The sequence below is a fragment of the Lissotriton vulgaris genome, chromosome 5 (assembly GCF_964263255.1).
Source record: "Lissotriton vulgaris chromosome 5, aLisVul1.2, whole genome shotgun sequence".
Classification (NCBI taxonomy): domain Eukaryota; kingdom Metazoa; phylum Chordata; class Amphibia; order Caudata; family Salamandridae; genus Lissotriton; species Lissotriton vulgaris.
In genome coordinates, this window is record NC_141693.1 from 208,053,787 (window position 1) to 208,071,073 (window position 17,287).

General features: G+C 41.5%; 1 protein-coding gene across 1 annotated transcript in view; it reads left to right on the top strand.

Moving 5' to 3' along the window:
* Positions 1-14,148, top strand: part of LOC147710505 (uncharacterized) — a 44,131-nt gene extending 29,983 nt beyond the window's left edge. Inside the window, exons 4-6 of the mRNA XM_086920014.1 lie at positions 9,550-9,651; positions 13,202-13,227; positions 13,963-14,148. Of these exons, the coding sequence (XP_086776140.1) occupies positions 9,550-9,651; positions 13,202-13,227 (128 nt within the window). The 3' untranslated portion in view covers positions 13,963-14,148. The remainder of the gene's footprint in view (positions 1-9,549; positions 9,652-13,201; positions 13,228-13,962) is intronic.
* The last annotated feature ends 3,139 nt before the right edge of the window (positions 14,149-17,287 follow it).

Genomic DNA, 17,287 nt, shown 5'->3' on the forward strand with positions numbered 1-17,287 from the left:
AAGAAAAACATTTTCAGACCCAGAAGAATAAAATCACTGGGATGTGCTAGGCTCAGTCGCTATCCAGTCGCGAATTGCAAGGAGAGCAAATTCATGGTCCCGTGGCAGGTACTTTTCAGGTAAAAAAAAGAATGGAAAACGAACAAGATGCATGTTATAATTACATTTAAACTTAATTATCATAGCTATCTAATTGGTGCTCACAATGCCTTGTACCTATGATAGAAGGAAACACTTTACCAAGCCCCAAACACAGCCGCCAGAAAGCTGGCTGCGCTCACCAAAAGTACTTGACATCATGTGTGCACGTACCTGTGGGGCAACGGATGTCTGATGTTTAACTTGTTGCGTGCTGCCGTTGGCCGTCGCCTGCACTACCTTCGTAGTGCTGCACGCGTCCAACGGCCGATGCGGCCCCGCCCGCTCAAGGAAACGCCTGCACCCTAATCGTGTACTGCCTGAATTTCAAATTGAATGAACATACACACTTGAGTGTTTGCACTCACCACTGTAGACTGTCTGACTTACTTTCCAATTCGCAGAGGTTCGACTACGAGAGGCAGGAATAGGCTGCGAGCCAGCACAGCAATTTAGGTTGCCGCCCACCTCCTCAGTGAGTCCTGTCCAGTGACAGTAGTCACTTCGTGTCCCTCACCATTTGTTTTCGCGGTGGAGGCAGGGGATCATTGATTCACTGCAGCTGACTGAACCACGGTGAGAGCAAGCAGCACTGGCTGCGAGCGCATGATTTCCCACAAACCAATAACCACAACTCTGTCCGCAGGACGTGACGTCCCCGTAGCGCAGACTGTAAGCATAAGTAACGATAAACATAAGAGCCTCGAGGTGAGCATGGTTCTCAGTGCTCTCAAAGTTATGGACACTATTCAAATCTAACACAACCACAAATGATATTTTTACTCACATGCGTGTATACAATTGATGTCATCAATATACCAGCTGGCATTTGGAATTATCAGCGCTGTGCACACTTTCCTCGCTGTGTGACGCATACGTGCAGTGTATTTTAAGGATGAATTGGGGTGCCACGCTGGAAAGGGAAATGCAAGAACGTGCATGAAGAACTGTTTACAATTAAAAACAAGGAAACAGAAAGAAAAAGAAGTCAAACGACCTAATGGAATAAAAATGAGGAGCAATTCTACAGTAACAGGGCCAGACGCCAGGGATGGGAACCGCCCACAGCAAGGCAGGACAAATGATAAAATTAGCCACTGAAAGGAAGGGGCTTTCTAAAAGCACACTTAACCAATGGGAAGGGAAGCCAGGGGTGTTATCAATGCCCATAGAGTAAATACTGCAACTCTCGCACAGCAGCGCATGCGAGCTGACTCTAGCCTCGAAATAAAAAAAAAAGGGAATACATTTTGGTTAGACAGTTAATAACAGATGATTTTAGATGGTCAGCAGAAGAAGCTTAGACTTGTAGGAGAAAAAAAATCACCAGATTGGATGAAAACAGGCAAGGAGAAAAGGAAGGAATAAGAAATTAAATGATGTTGATGGTGCAAAAGAACATTCCCCCACATGCATCAAACAGCCTGATTCATCAAGCCGAAATCGGCTCGCAAAGGGTCAGATTCTGAGAATCTGGCCCTTTGCGAGCGCTATTTTTGCATTTGGGATTCATCATCCCAAATGCAAAAATCGGTAATTGCTAATTCGCTAAATTGCGAGGAATTACATTTAAGGAATCTCTATTTGAGATTCCTTAAATGCAATTCATCAACCATTTTTAAATTGCTAATTCGCAATTTCGGGCCGCTATTTACCGAGAGATCAGACCTCTCGGTAAATAGCATAAACTTAGAAAAATGCTTTTAAAAGCATTTTTCTAAGTTGCATGTTGCACACACACATGTCCTTTGGACATGTGTGTGCGCAACACCTGTTTCAATTTGCATTTAAGGGGTGCTACAGGGTGTCCTTTGGACACCCCTGGCACCCTTTAAATCGCTATCTTATTTGCGAGTAGCAAATTGCTAATCGCAAATAAGGAATACTCCCCATTCATTCCTATGGGCCTTTTGGCTCATAGGAATGAAAGGGGAGTATTCCTTATTTGCGATTAGCAATTTGCTACTCGCAAATAAGGATTGTGTAGGAATCGCTATTTATTTAGCAATTCCTACATGAATCCCGTTTTGCAAGGTCTTAATAGCGATTCCTTATGAATCGCTATTAGGGGCTCGCAAAACGGAAGATTGATGAATCAGGCTGTATGTATTTTGGATTCGCAAACGGTGCGATTCCTTAAAATCGGCCGTTTGCGACTCCAAAATAGCTTTTTGGAATGCATCATTCAATTTTAGAATTTGCATCATTTTTGCGATTTCTAAAATTGCATTTGCTTTTAAGAAATCGCAAATATGCGATTTCTTAAAAGCAATGCATGAATATTTTTCAAATTGCGAATTCGCAATTAGGGGGTTAAATTTACTGAGTGGTTGAACCACTTGGTAAATTTGGAAAAGGTGTAAAAATGCTTAAAAATGCTTTTTTTAAGCAGTCATGTTACGGACACACATGTCCTTAGGACATGTGTGTGTGTAACATGATGCGAAAAATACATTTCAGGGGTGCAGGGGGGGGGTCCTTTGGACCCCCCCCCTGCACCCATGAAATGCATTAACAAATTGCGATTTTCAAAATGAAAATCGCAATTTGTTAAAGCCTTCCCATTGATCCCTATGGGCCTTTTAGCCCATAGGAAACAATGGGAAGTGCGAATTCGCACTTTGGAATTCGCATAATATTTGAGAATCGGTAAAAATTGCGATTTTTACTGATTCTCAAATATTTTGCACAAATGTACATGCATCCCATTTTGCATTTCCAAATTTACGATTCCCTAAAAATCGCAAATTAGGAAGTGCAAAATGAAACAATGATGCATGTGGGGGAAAGATCATTATAATTGTAGAAACGGCAGCCAAAAGTCATCCGCAGTAAAGAAAGAGCGAAGACAATGTCTAGCCAGAAGAGAAGTTTGACTGCAATGTAAAGAAGAAGAAACAGAATGAGAATTAACAAAATGGCACTGATGTATTTGGTAGACAAAAATGCCATGGAAAAAAGCAAAAAAGCAAGAGAGTTTCGTGCTTGAGTCTTAATCATTAAAGGTGAAACTTACTGGGATAACATAGTGGTGAGGTAAGGCAAAGGAAGTTCACTATCAGGGTTAAAAGATTTCAGAGGCTCGAGAGTACAAACGGGCATATCTGACAGTGAGACAAACTTCATCAGCAAAGAGAAGAAAAACAATTGTAGGGAAAAGTCTACGTACAGCCCAAACAGTAACTCAGAAACCACGAACTGCTATTACGTGTATATTAGCTGATTGGTGGCAACTTATTGCATATTTACCAGGTTTCTTATCGCTACCATCTATTTTCACCTCATCCTAAAAAAATTTAAATTAGTGATCCACTGAAAACAAATTACAACTTTCCTGCAAAAATACTTTACAGAATATCAGTTTTTTCGGATACAAACACCACGTTTTTTTCGAGCCAATCACCACGTTCTATCTAACAAGGAAACCCGAATACTACTGGTACTAAATGCAGTCAATCTTTCAGGTTATGCATTTAGCATTGTACACATTTTAATACATAGAATGCACAGTGAATTTTCTTGTTACTAAGCATCAGACCAATGTTACCAATACACCGATTAATAAAAATGTGCTACTGATCCCAGCATTGTACGCAGCACAAGAGTTGTCACATAAATACATGCATGATCGTATTGAAAACTAAGCATCAGACCAAATGCTGCCATGTTGTACTTCTCTTTGGATTTGGTTTCAATAAACTTGAACTTAAAAAAAAACAAATTGCTACCGATCCAGGCAGTACAAGAGTTTTCACAGAAATGCATGCATGATCTTATTGAAAACTGAAAGCTTTAAAGAATGTATGTCCTGGCGGGCACATTATACATTCTAAAACTACTGTTGCTGCATAAAGGGGCGATCCGGCCAAAAAACTAAATTGCAGCTGAACTGGAAAAATCAGACGTTGAAGCATTTCCATTGCTTCAAAAACAAGCATGTGCAATGCAATAGGACTTACATTTACGCAAGACCTATTGCATTGTATCACAGACAACGAGAGGGGGGGGGCACGGAAAACAGGAGTGCGGGCGGCATGAGGGGGAGAAAGGGGCGAGAAGGCACAGACAAAGTAGTGCTCACAGTCTAAATAACTTGTACCCTACCTTGTAATACTTGAAGTAAAGGGGGCAGTAACCATGGGAGGGCACAAATGATGGCATGGCCATAATAAGGAGGGACTAACAAGTCTCATAATCAATCAGAAGGCAGCATTTATGAAAGACAATGACACAAGCCAATTTAAAACATGGGCGGAGAGTGGGCAGAGTTTCCACTGCATACTCCATTGCTGTATGCCTCGCAGAGAGAGCAGTGCATGCGCGCTGACGCTATAGGCTCGACCTAAACACTTTGCTGTGACAATGGAGTATGTCGATTGGCCTCACAGACATTGAGGTGGTGGGCAGCAGCTATCTTTTTCATTGCCTCACGTGACACCGGTGTAGTGCAGTCTAGAGAGTTTGGTGTGACCAGTCAGAGTGTGGGCTGTTTTTTTGGCTGTTTGTGGCCCTGTTGGGGCTGGTGCACCGGGCTTTACTGCTACTTTCCCTGATATTACACCAAGCTGGTCCTTGCCTGCAGCAAGCACAAACACACAGAGTGATTGCAAAACTCCCATACAGTTTATGAAGTGGCAGGAGGCAGCTTTCTTTTTCATTGCCTCTCCTGCTGCCAAGACTGTCCTCTGAGGCAGTTAGAGTGTGAGCTGATTTGTTTTATCTATTTGTGGGCTCATTAGGTCTGGTGCGTCAGGTGTTACTGCTGATTTCTCTGCAATACAGAACATGCCTCAGCAAGCTTAAATGTACAAAGATGACGTCACCAATACCTTGCAAAACATATATAGAGGAAATGAGGTGACGGGCGGCAGCTTCGTTTTTCATTGTAATGCCCGCCACCTGTGCAGTAGAGTCCCGAGGGGTAGCTTTGCAGGTCAGTGTATGGGCTGAATTTTTGGGCTGTTTGTATGTCTATTGATTCTGGTGCACCAAGTTTTACTGCTAATTTCCAGATAAAACAACAAACCCTAACTGCAGCAGCCTTAAATACACGTAGTCTCTCATACCTTGCAAAACCCCTAAAGCTTATGAGGTGACAGGCGGTAAGTTTCTTTTTACTTGCCTCGCTAGCCACAAGTACTGTCTCTAAAGGGGAGGTGTAACAGGTCAGAGAGTATACTGATTTTTTTTAGCTACCTGTGAGCTTGTTGGGTCTGGTATGCCGGGTTTTACTGTTGATTTCCATGACATTACCACAATCCTGTACCTTAAAAAACACCTATTTAACCCCTTCGCCGTGGGGGTAATCCCCCCACGGCGCGGGGGGAGTGGCCGCGCGCGGCGCCGTACAGCTCATGACGAGCCCAGCTTGTCATGAGGCACAGGGAGCTGTGCTCATGACGAGCTGGGCTCATCATGACTCCGCCCACTCCAGTAGAAGGTCCTCACAGGTGTGGAATTGGCCGTGCGGGGGAGTGGCGCGGCTGTTATGACGAGCCCAGCTTGTCATGAGCACAGCTCCACTGTGCCTCATGACGAGCTGGGCTCGTCATAGGCACGCAAGGGGTTAAAGTGTTTTGACAAGTTCAAAATTGCCTCAATTTGCAAATGTGGGCCACTCTTTTAGATGTTTCAGTTGTTAATGGGGGCCCCTTTTATTTTGGTGACAGGCCTATATTCTGTCCTATTCGGGGCACCTGGCATCGGGGATATTTCCTTTCTGGTCTGGTTGGCTGGCAGACACAGGTGAGCTTTCTGACAGTTTAGGAATGGACCACCTGCAGATCATCTGCTTACATAAATCTGACTGTTAATATAGCCTGGTGCCCCCTCTGCCCGTACCAGGCAGAGACCTTGGAAAACACTGTGGGCAAGCACTGATCCTGGCAGGCATACTCCCTAGATACTTCTAGTGGCACTATCTAGTCAGGTGAGTAGTGTGCTTTCTCTGCACTGAACCTCATTCACCTCTGCAGCATGCCAATTAACCTGCTAGGCTGCCTTTCCAGTGTTATATGGTTTTGAAAGACAGCAGCAAGTTTTTCAAAATTTCATTATACTTTGAGACACACTGATCTCTACAACTTACTCAGTGCTAATTGAATATTTTTAACACACGATTCATGTCCAAGCATGTGGCTACAAATGCCCCTTGTGAACTCATGGTGTGTCTTTATGCAAAGAATGATGATGCCGCAGTTGTTTTGCAGTACTGTGATCTTAGAAAGAGGCTGGAGGTCAGTGACCTTTCATTTCAGGAGTTTTGCATTTGTTTCAATCTATTTTGAGAGCTTCTTGTTGCTCAAAATGCTGTCATTTTGTTATTCAACTCTTTAAATGCAGTTTATGGCTTGATTTTACTGACAAGGAGTTGTCATTCTGAGTGTCATACAAATGGCCGTTCGATGTCACTCATAAGGGCATTGAAACCAGGGAAATGTCACACATAAGCAATCTGATAACTTGGCAGCTATTATCGACCCGCGCCACAACTGAGAATCAAGTGCTAAAGGGGTACTTGGCCCAGTTGCTCCGGACCCACAGTATGTTGGGTCTGGGACATCGGGAAAAGACATCAAACCCCACAATTGTGTCTAGTAGTTTCTGCTTGCCATGTGGCCCTCTGAAGTGGGTTCTGACAATTTTCAGTGATCAAAAGTGGCTCTCATTACAGAAAAGGTTGGAGACCCTTGCGGTAAACCATTTTCCACCCAATAGCATTAAATTTCAGCTGAACTAATCCAAGGTTTTATAAATTGTTTCCTTAAAAAAGTGCTCTCCAAATATATGTAAAACAATCACCTGCACTCGCCTGCCATGCCCCTTCATGCCCGAGTTTTGGAGTCCCAAATCTGTTAATTTGGTTGTTGTACATTGAGCCCAAATTTCACTTTTCAGCTTATCCTCAGCACTGTCAATTCCTTCTGAACATAGAAAGATGATGCATTTTGAAACAGACAAGCAGTGATTAATGTGTAAAAAGAAATAAGTGCCAGGGCCCTCGTCAGGAGGCCACTGCAGCTTGCACCACCCTTTCCCCTGCCAGCGCTGCCAATGACAGTACCAACACAACTACTAAGCATCACACTCCTACAAGTGTGACAATTCAGACTATTGCAGGTCCCCAAAGCTGTAAGACTGGTGTAGGTGGCAGGTATTAGACATTGTCGATGTTTATAGAATCAAAAGAACAACTATAGTTGTGCTCATCTCTAAATTAGACAAACATCAACACCATGTGGCAGACTGCCTTAAGTGCAGGTGTTGTGAATTGCCTGCTGGTTTCGCTGATCCAGAAACCACTGGCTCAAATTAAGCACTGCATACAGGTATTTGAAGAAAACAGATGAAGGACGGTGTATCATGGGGAATGTGCGTGGCAGAGGTCAGAGGGCATGAGTCCTAGGTTACACTTTTTCTCAGTTTCATTTCACGTTCTTTAGTTTCGGGATTTCATCAAACACCCCTTAATTCTTCAGTCCTGTCATATAACCTTTATTTCTGTGCGTCACTGCAGAAGCCTTACTAACTTCTCTCTCTTTCCACTCCAAATTCTGAGCCCTGTTCACAGACTGTTCCTTGACAATTTGCTCATTAGGGGCCAGATGTAGGTAGCCCTTTACCGATCGGAATCGGCCGAAAATACTGATTTTCGGCCGTTTCCGATCGGTAAAGGGCTAGGGAGATGTAGGTGCACATATTCGGTAATTTTACCGAATCGTTATTATTACCGAATCGGTAATAAGTACCGATTCGGTAATAATTACCGAATCGGTAATATTTACCGATTCGGTAATATTTACCGATTCGGTAAAATTACCGAAAATGCTATGTGGGTAGCCAATTTTCTATTGGCACATGGCTTACAGAATCGGTATTTTATCATGGAATACAAATCCATGGTAAAATACCGATTCCTGTGTACATGCACATCTGTGCATGTACACATGTGCCATGTGACAGACAGACGTGCCCTTAGGGCATGTCTGTGTGCCACATTGCACACATGCCCGTTTTGGGGGTGCTAGAGGGTGTCAAAGTGACACCCCCTGCACCCTTGTGAATTCTTTAATTACCGATTCGGTAAATACCGAATCGGTAATGCCTAATCATTCCTATGGGCTTCAAAGCCCATAGGAATGAATGGGCATTACCGATTCGGTATTTACCGAATCGGTAATTAAAGAATTGTTAAGGATTCGGTAACGAATCCAGATGTTGGGACCTACATCCCATTTACCGATTTTGAAATACTGAATCGGTAAAATTCGGTATTTCAAAATCGGTAAATGGGATTTACCTACATCGGGCCCTAGGTACATTATTGAAGCGTAGATCAACCCCAGCAATTTTCATAATTTCAAAATTGTCAGGCATTCATGGAACTTGAAGGGACGATGCGCTTAAATCAAATTTTTATGTACGCTCCGCATACATGCCAACTGTTTGGAACAGGAAAGTGGGAGATTTTCAGAAAAAAAATGGGAAATTTATTTTTCCCATTGAATTATAAAGAAACAGAGACAAATCCCACCTCAATCGAGTTCATGGACATGTATGACACCCGGTCCCATGTCTATGCAAGCTGATTTTCCGTTTGGTAAACATTCCACTTTGAGTAAGCGTAATACAAATGTGTATTTATAGGGTGTACCTATTCCTTGCCCAACCTCCGGATGCCTAACTCCTGCAATTTTGTGTGCATTAGCAGGGTTGGAAACTACTAACAGACTGCTTATGATTACTCACAATCTGTTATTCACACTCCCCAGAACGCTGCCCCATAAGCCTCCCTGGGACCGAATCACAGAACTAATGTGAGATAAAATGCTAAACTTACTACTTTTGGTATTCACAGAAGGCATTTAGTGGTAGTAAAATTAGGACTCCTAACTTTACTACTACTAAACTGATACAAAATCCTAACTTTACGAGTTTCGGTATTCACAAAAGGCATTTAGTAGAAGTAAAGTTAGGAGTCCTAACTTTACTACTACTAAATGCCTTCTGTGAATACGAGTAGTAGTACATTTAGGATTTTATCTGAGTTTAGAAGTAGCAAAGTTAGGAGTCCTAACTTTGCTATGACTAAAGGCCTTCTGTGAATACCAAAAGTAGTAACGTTAGGATTTTATCTCAGATTGATTATGTTAATAAGCCCCCGACTCTAAATTTACAACTGTGGAAAGCCTCTAGTGCTGGCACATTTTCTGTTGATGGTGCACTTTTAGATACAAAGATTCATCTAATTCTAATTTTGTGAATCAGAATGTAAAATGTAAAACATCCAATGGCTTTCTTTGTGCGTTGTAAGTTAAAGTGACGTGTTAAAACACATGGTAATAGCACCCTCTATGACTGAACCCCGTTGTCATCAGTTCTTTTGTCTGTCTTTCTGAATTCTGCTTGCAGCCAGAAAGCCAGAAATCCCGACCTCCGGTTTAGAAGACTTTAAGAGTTTGGTACAAACAGTGGGGCTCGGCGAGGGCTACATCACTTACCCGCCAAGAACCGGTAAGTGCAATGCATGCTGGGAATTTCTCTATGGCCCTTGCCCATTTACTGAAGGCCAGTGGTAGTAAATACCAATCCGTCACACTAACAATCCTGGACCAGTTATTGATTACTTAATAAAATTCCATCTAATCAGAGAAGTTGGTTTGTTGAGTTGAACAATCGCTGATGGCTTCGGCGGTGATTTTCAGAGCCAGCCACCTCAATCCCTGATTCTGTTGATGAGGTGGAAATGAGCACCATTAGACTAGTTAAAAGTAACCTGTTAATTACCCTGCTTAGTCATAGAAAAACTACTATACAGAGATGTATATAGATGTTGTTAACCTGGTGCCCACTAGATGATTTATGTAGGCAACGGCCGACATATTGTCCATTTTGAAAATGACTGACCTCCCCTGAAGTGATTCTTTGAAACTCATTAGTAATAAACAGAAAAAATGCCAATGTCGCTATTTCTAAATAAGACAATTATTTGGTCAAGACATACGGATAAGACAGTATGTTTATTAATCTGACTTTTTATTCTTTTTTATTCTTTTTAAGTTACAGTTGATCACTTCTATTTTAGTGATTACTTTTTGAATTATTTATACAAATTTAAAAAATCTGGTGTACACAACACAATTAGATTATTTATCAAAACTCACAACTTGTATTTACAAAAAAGACATTTTGATTCACCATTCAATCCACATTCATTCTCACTCAAACCAATACAAACAACCACAAAGAAATATATATAAATCACAAAAAGTTGGAATTTCAATATTCACAACAACAAGCCAATATTTTTAAGCACAAATATATATACAATTTATGTTTCTCTTAATTGTTGAATCATTAAGTTTGGCTTGAAAATTTGTTGCCTAAAGAAGGGTCTTTGGTAGTGGCAGCCGGCAGAGCGAACCCTTCTGCCAGCCCTACCAAAAACTCTCAAATTAAAGACTCTGCGCATGGTAGCTTGTGCTCTATCCAAAGCTGTGAAGGTTGCCACATATTTACCCAATCCTTTGATCATATCCTTCCCAAAGAAGAAGCCATTGGAATTGGTTGTTGATTCTTTCTCTGCCTTGTCGCAGAGCTTGGGCTTGGTTTTGATAAAAACTACTTTCCTTCTCTCTGTATTACCAAGGAGGATAAATGTTCTCTGGCTCCATCCTCTTAAAAAATCAATGTTGGGTGAAGAACCATTGATGTAGCTCTCCTCGATTAGGTTGATCATTTGGCATAAAGGGCCAAGCATGTCAAGCCTTCGATCTTGCCAGTTTTTGAGGGAGAGCGCCATCCCTTTCCTAGGGTCCCTTCCCATTTTGAATAAGAACTTGATAAGTTCAGTGTCCAAATTAGGAGTGAGACAAAATGTATCTTAGACCATAGGTCTTGGGCATTCTGCCTTCAGGATGTTCCTTGCCTCTCTTTCAAGGGCGTTCCTTATCCACCTCTTGATAAACTTGGCCATGTGTTTTTGGGGCCACCATTGGGAACTCCTAGGATGTTAAATATTATCAGGGATAACATTTCCCAGCCTATGGGATCATAAATAATCTCTTTAGGGGAGGAGGTTAGTTCCTCTTCCGAGAGGTCAAAATCGTTGTTGTTATCGACTTGGTCTAAGTAAAAAATATATTCATCCAAGGATTAATTTGTAACATGTTCATCATCAATTAAGAGGGAATCAGTTAGAGCACTTGGAAAGTGTGAGCTGTTTAGGGCATCCGAATAAGTTGTGCCGTTATGGACACATGATCTTTTTGGGGCGTGTAGGCCTCTCTTAGTATTTGAGGCGCTTAGTCCTCCTTAAGTTTGTGAGGTGCGTAAACCTCCCAATAGATTTGAGGGGCTTGGACCTCCTAGTGTGCTCTCTCATTCCAAATTGTTGCTTTATCTTAATCTTTTACCCCCACATTTTTTAATCTCATCAATGTGCCCTCCGTGGAGAGCAGTGGGGTTATTAGGATCGGGAAAGGATCTCTTACCAGCAACAATTTTACTTATAGTCTCGCTCATACAAAAATGCATCTCCTTTTGGATTATTTTCCTAATGAGCTCCTCATTAGTATTAGGAGCAGGGGCCTGGGCCTGAGAGTTGTCAGATTCGACATCAGACATATAAGAAAAAAGGAAATAACCACTAATTAGGTTAAATCAAGCAAAAAAAGGTCCGAAGACCCAAGGTAAAAGGGGTTAAAAGGAGATAATAGAAGTAGATCTAGGTTAAAGAATGTCTTTTTTTTCTCTTTAGATTTTAGGTTAAAGGAGTCAGGGATTGTAAATGGTAGCCTAGAAATCAGTTGGATTGGAGAAGGAGCCAGAAAACACAAATTTGAAATGGAGAAGGAAGCAAATCTGATCGTCCGATCATCAGTAAACCGTCAGGAGGGAGGACAGCTGTTGATGTAAAACGTTGCTAAGCAAGATCACCAGGAAGAGATGCGAATGAAGGGTGTTGCCAAATAACAATAGAAGGCATAGAGATTAAGGAGAAGACAACTTATCTGCTCGAAGACGCATTTAAAAGAAGCAGATCTGTGTGTTCCTGTTGCCTTCGTAACATTGTACACTCTAGAGCTTTGCTTGTGATGTACCTTTAAAAAGGCTGCATTAAAAGAATAATACATAATGGTAGCCTCCGGTCTTGCAATGAGATCGGAATATACTGAAATACACTGCAAACCTTAGGCTATGTCACAGCTCACTCAGCATTTGGGAAATGATATCTTAAATGGTTTGTTTACTAGTAAATGGGGCTTCTGTTGTGACACAGATATCTTTGGCAATTCCTTTACCAGAGAATCTATAGGTCCTAGGAGCCTAAACCACACCATATTCTGTGGAAGGACTTCCATGAATGTCGGCTGGGGCCCATACTCTGTCCCCCTAGGTTCTTCATGCTGGCATCTTCCTTTGCGTCCGCTGCCCCCAGTTGAGTCAGGTGTTTTAGGATGGGTGCTTGGTCTGCACCACTTTCTGCAGTTGAGAAGGCAGGTTCCTAAGGATTGCATTTTCAACTTCCATATTCCTTATGTTTATACGTGAAAGGGAGAAGGTTGAACATCACTATATTAAGTACCATTAACCTATAGTACACTCCATCATCACCACCACATTGCGAGACATTACGTCTTTTGAGGGTATAGGAGCCCCACCCTTCTTATTTAAAAAAAAAACCAGTGTATTTACTTAAGTTGTCCTTCCTTTGTTTCCTCATTACTTACCCCTGATGAATTACTAACAAATGTAATGCCCAATGATATAGCGCCTCTTGAAGTAGTGATCTTGATGTATTGGTGGTGTTCTATCATTTGCATCACATTCTAAAAGTAGGCCACAAAAGATTTTTGCATGTGCTTCACCGTCAGTACCTCAACCCCACACCTGCCAACCCACACACCCATAATGCTCAGGGTACTTTGCACTCCCCCGCTCCCAGCACTCAGAGCCATCTCATCTGGTGGGTGGAAATGCTCTATTTATTGTATGTCTGTCTGAGTTGAGAGGGTGATGGAGACAGAACATTTAATATCTTTTCTGCTCTGTTTTCTTTCAGTGGACTGCGTCCCTGGAGAATTCTAGGTAAGTTTATGCCCACACGTGGATGGCACTAGACTGGCCTTAAGCCACAAAACAACAACCAGTTAAAAAGAGAGCTTGTAAAGCTCAAGCATCTGCTCTGCTTTTTACCAATCTATCGAAGATGCACGTAACTGACATTAAAAACTACAAATGGTATTGCTGAACAAGAATTGGCATGGTAAAGCAAAAACATTTTAATATTAGGTGTTTCAATTGGTAGATGGAACTGCACAGGTAATGCCCGTTCTGTCTACCAGTACCTGACGGGTAAGCGAATTCCTATGTATATGAACTAAAAGCAAGAATAAACAGATCTTGCAGTGGAAATAACACATACAATTATGAGGTTCCATATAGAATGCATCTATGAAAGAAATAATTTAATAATTGACAAACCAATGTACTTTTGAGATGTAAAATAGTCACTCATGCATAGTAATTTAGGCACTATACAGAAGGTGGAATGGTACACTAAACAGGCAATAGCATGAAGCAAGAGAGCAATACTTTCCTGTGAAGAGTCAAAGCCCATTCTTTATCTACTTATACTTTAAAGAACTAGGAACAATAGGTCATGCAGACAGACAGCTGCACAGTCAAGCCAGAGCTAAACATTATTCTTCACCCAATGGAGCCACTAGAAACCATTTCCAACCAGTCAACTGGACAGGGACATTTTGAGAAAAGGGGTCAGCTCTGCACTTCCCTACTACAATCAACCTATTTCTCTTGCAGGGGATGTGAACGAGCCAAGACCGCCTTCATGAGCTGGCAAGAATGATCTGAAAGGCACAAAGGCCCCTTTCTTAAACCTTCACTACTATTACTACTGCTGACAACCGCTGATATGCATGCTTATTTTCATCCCGTTACCAACTGCCTGAAGTGATATATCTGCACGGTGCTAACAATATCTAAATTAAAATCAAAGCTCTATCTTTGTGTCTTATTCTTTTGTGTCTGATTAATGAGTGAGTGCTACATACAGTGGACTGACTGACAAATGATGCATATGCCAAATGTTCCAGTATCCCTCTCAACTGCAAAGTGCTATCACTTCCTAGATATTAAGATGTGTTGACGTTCACTTCTACAACAAGATGGCTGTCGCCGGCCCAATGGTTGAACTACTTGGGTTGCTGAGGATAGTCATCATCATAATTAACGCTATTATATTTATCAAAATAGACCATAAAAGTGCAAAGAAAGAAAAAATATTGCAATAAAATAAATAGATGACAATATAATTTCCAGTACATTATAAAAATTCTTCATAAAATGATGATATTAAACCTTTCATCACACTCCTTTCTAAGACATCCTAGTAATAGTTTTACATTTCGAGCTAAGGTCTAAATTGAAGGGGAAAAACGAAAACCTCAGCTAGGAGTCTGCTGTACAGTTATACCTACCCACATTTCTCTTAAGATCATCAAATTCATTTGAAACCATGTACAATGTTTACGACAAAAAAGGAAAACAAAAATGTGTTAAGTTAAAACCACACAGTAAACAGCATATAAAAGACTTGTAGTGGTACACATTGTTTACCATATCCAACAATTTACACAAATTATGTGCTGGTCTATATCCAAAAAAGTAGAGCCAATGATAGGTTAGGATCTAAGGGGCATATTTACAAGGGCTTTATCTCCGCTTTTTTGGCTTAGAAAGACAAAAAAAAATGGAGATAAAACTATCACCCTATTTACAAGAGGGCGCTAACATGCATTCAGCGCCAAGACACCGTTTTGGTATTCGTGCGCTTTATAAATGTCAATATCATTATCATTATCATCATTATCATATTCGCATGTTAGCACCCTTTTTCCCATGCCTCCCTTTGTATCTCTAATGAGATGTAAAGTGGGCGTCACTGGGCGTACCCCGGATGGACAACCTTGCAAATATCGCTGATGTTCACATCGGGATATTTACAAGGCTGCCCCAGCATTTTAGCACACGTTAGTTTTTGGAGAAAACCGCTGTTTCCTCCAAAAACTAACGTCTGCTAAAATGCAGACTTACCTATCCCTGACATTGGGGTGGATTATGATGATACGACCTTGTGGATCGTATCAGCAAGATTATCGCTGTTTTGCAGAGAACATCGCTGGAAAACTAGCGATGTTCCCTGCAAAAGGGTGATAACCTCGATATCTCTGCAGTAACGCGCTACCAGGGTGATAAATTCCCGAGATAGCCTGATATAATAAAATTATCGCTAAGCACGGCCAGCGATAATTATCGCTGGCCATTGAAAATATGCCCCAAAATGCCTTGAGGGATACAGTTCATTGACGCTGGCCCCCTAGATTACAGGAATAATACAGCAGACTATGACACAAACTACAACAATCATATACAACATTCACCACAGTTCCTTAATAGCCACAGCCATTTAGCTTAGTCAGAACTAGATCTAAACCTGACCGCCATCCTCAAGAAGCTAAGGATACATAACACAGAATTATTGGAAAGCATTTGTAAAAAAAAATAAAAGCAGGTCTAACCAGTCTAAAGTTTGCTTTCTTTGGGGCCTCATAAAAACTGCAAAACATTTTTTAAAAAATGCATCATGTCCTGTGTAGACTTCCCATCACAGCCACATGGGTGGGAGACTCTGGTCTCTATGAGTCCCGGGTGGGCCAAGGGGAAACTTGTCAGTAAAAAGTGGTCATACTTTGAAGCCATAGAAGATATGGCTCAGTAGATGGCACAGTTTTCAATAAAAAGTACCTACTCACACTGGGCTTCCTCAGCTCCCATTCGTTCTTGTCCAGCTGCGATTTTTAAAGAAGCTCTCCTTTACCTAGTACTTGTGTCTTTTACACATACTCTCTGGGGACCCGATTCACAGAACTAACTTAAGACAAGATCCTAAACGTACTACTTTTGGTATTCACAGAAGTTAGGATTTTGTCTTAAGTTTGTCTTAAGACAGACTTAAGACAGCCTTTAGACAGACTTAAGTTAGGATTTGTCTTGAAGTCTGTCTTAAGTCTGTCTTAAGACAAACTTAAGACAAAATCCTAACTTGTGTGAATACCAAAAGTAGTAAGTTTAGGATTTTGTCTTAAGTTAGTTCTGTGAATCGGGTCCAGTGTTGGTAAATAGGTTGACCCTTCCCAAATCTGTGAATCAATCCCTCACAAACTTGAGCCAGGGAATATGGTAATATTGATCCAGAGGAAGGTAGTCAGTTAAAATATCTTTGCGTAGAGCGATTCCCTCCCTGAACAACAAGTTCATCCACGGTGATAGGAAGCGGTAAGATAGCAAGTCAGAAAGAAAGACCATCCCCAGTTCTTCATGGACTACAATAAAGGGGATACACTGCAGTAAGCATAAAATACATTTTAATAAAATGTTTTCAACAGTTTGAAGTTCCTCTTGCTCCATATACCCCCAGATCAGACTACCGTGGGCCACCTTAGTGATACACTTGACCTTATAGATCTGCAGGAGTGCCCTGATGGGTCTATTGCCCAATCTAGATGCAAAATTGAAAATGAAGATTTTGGCCCTAACAAAGTCCACTTTTTTCTGCTGATAAGGGGACGCCAGCTCACAGTGGCGTAAAACACTACCCCCAAATATGAAAAGACATCAGTCTTAGGAACCAGCGTCAACTTCACACAAAAGTGTAAGGTTTACTAGAGCGTGAACCTACTTGCATTACTAAATATTTGTTGTTGTTGACCAGCAATTCCAAGTCCTCAATAAAGTGGGCAAAGTAGTTCAGTAAGAGTTGCAGTCCCCTAGCTGTCCTAGCCATGAGGACGGCATTGTGTGTGTACAATTGTACTGGCAGACTCCTCCGACCTTCCTGTGAACAGTCAGTTTTGAACTTCCAGAGGGTCGGCTCCAAATTATTGATGCACAGGTTAAAAGGAAAGGGGGCTAGGATACACTACTGTCAGACCCCTCTCTCAATTGAAAACTGGCAGGTGACTCTCAGATCTTTGGAATTTTGTACCACCGCCTTAGTGACTCTGCGTAGATCCCTAAAAAAACAGACAAGGTCTGGGCTAACTCCTAGAGGCAATATGATCTGCCA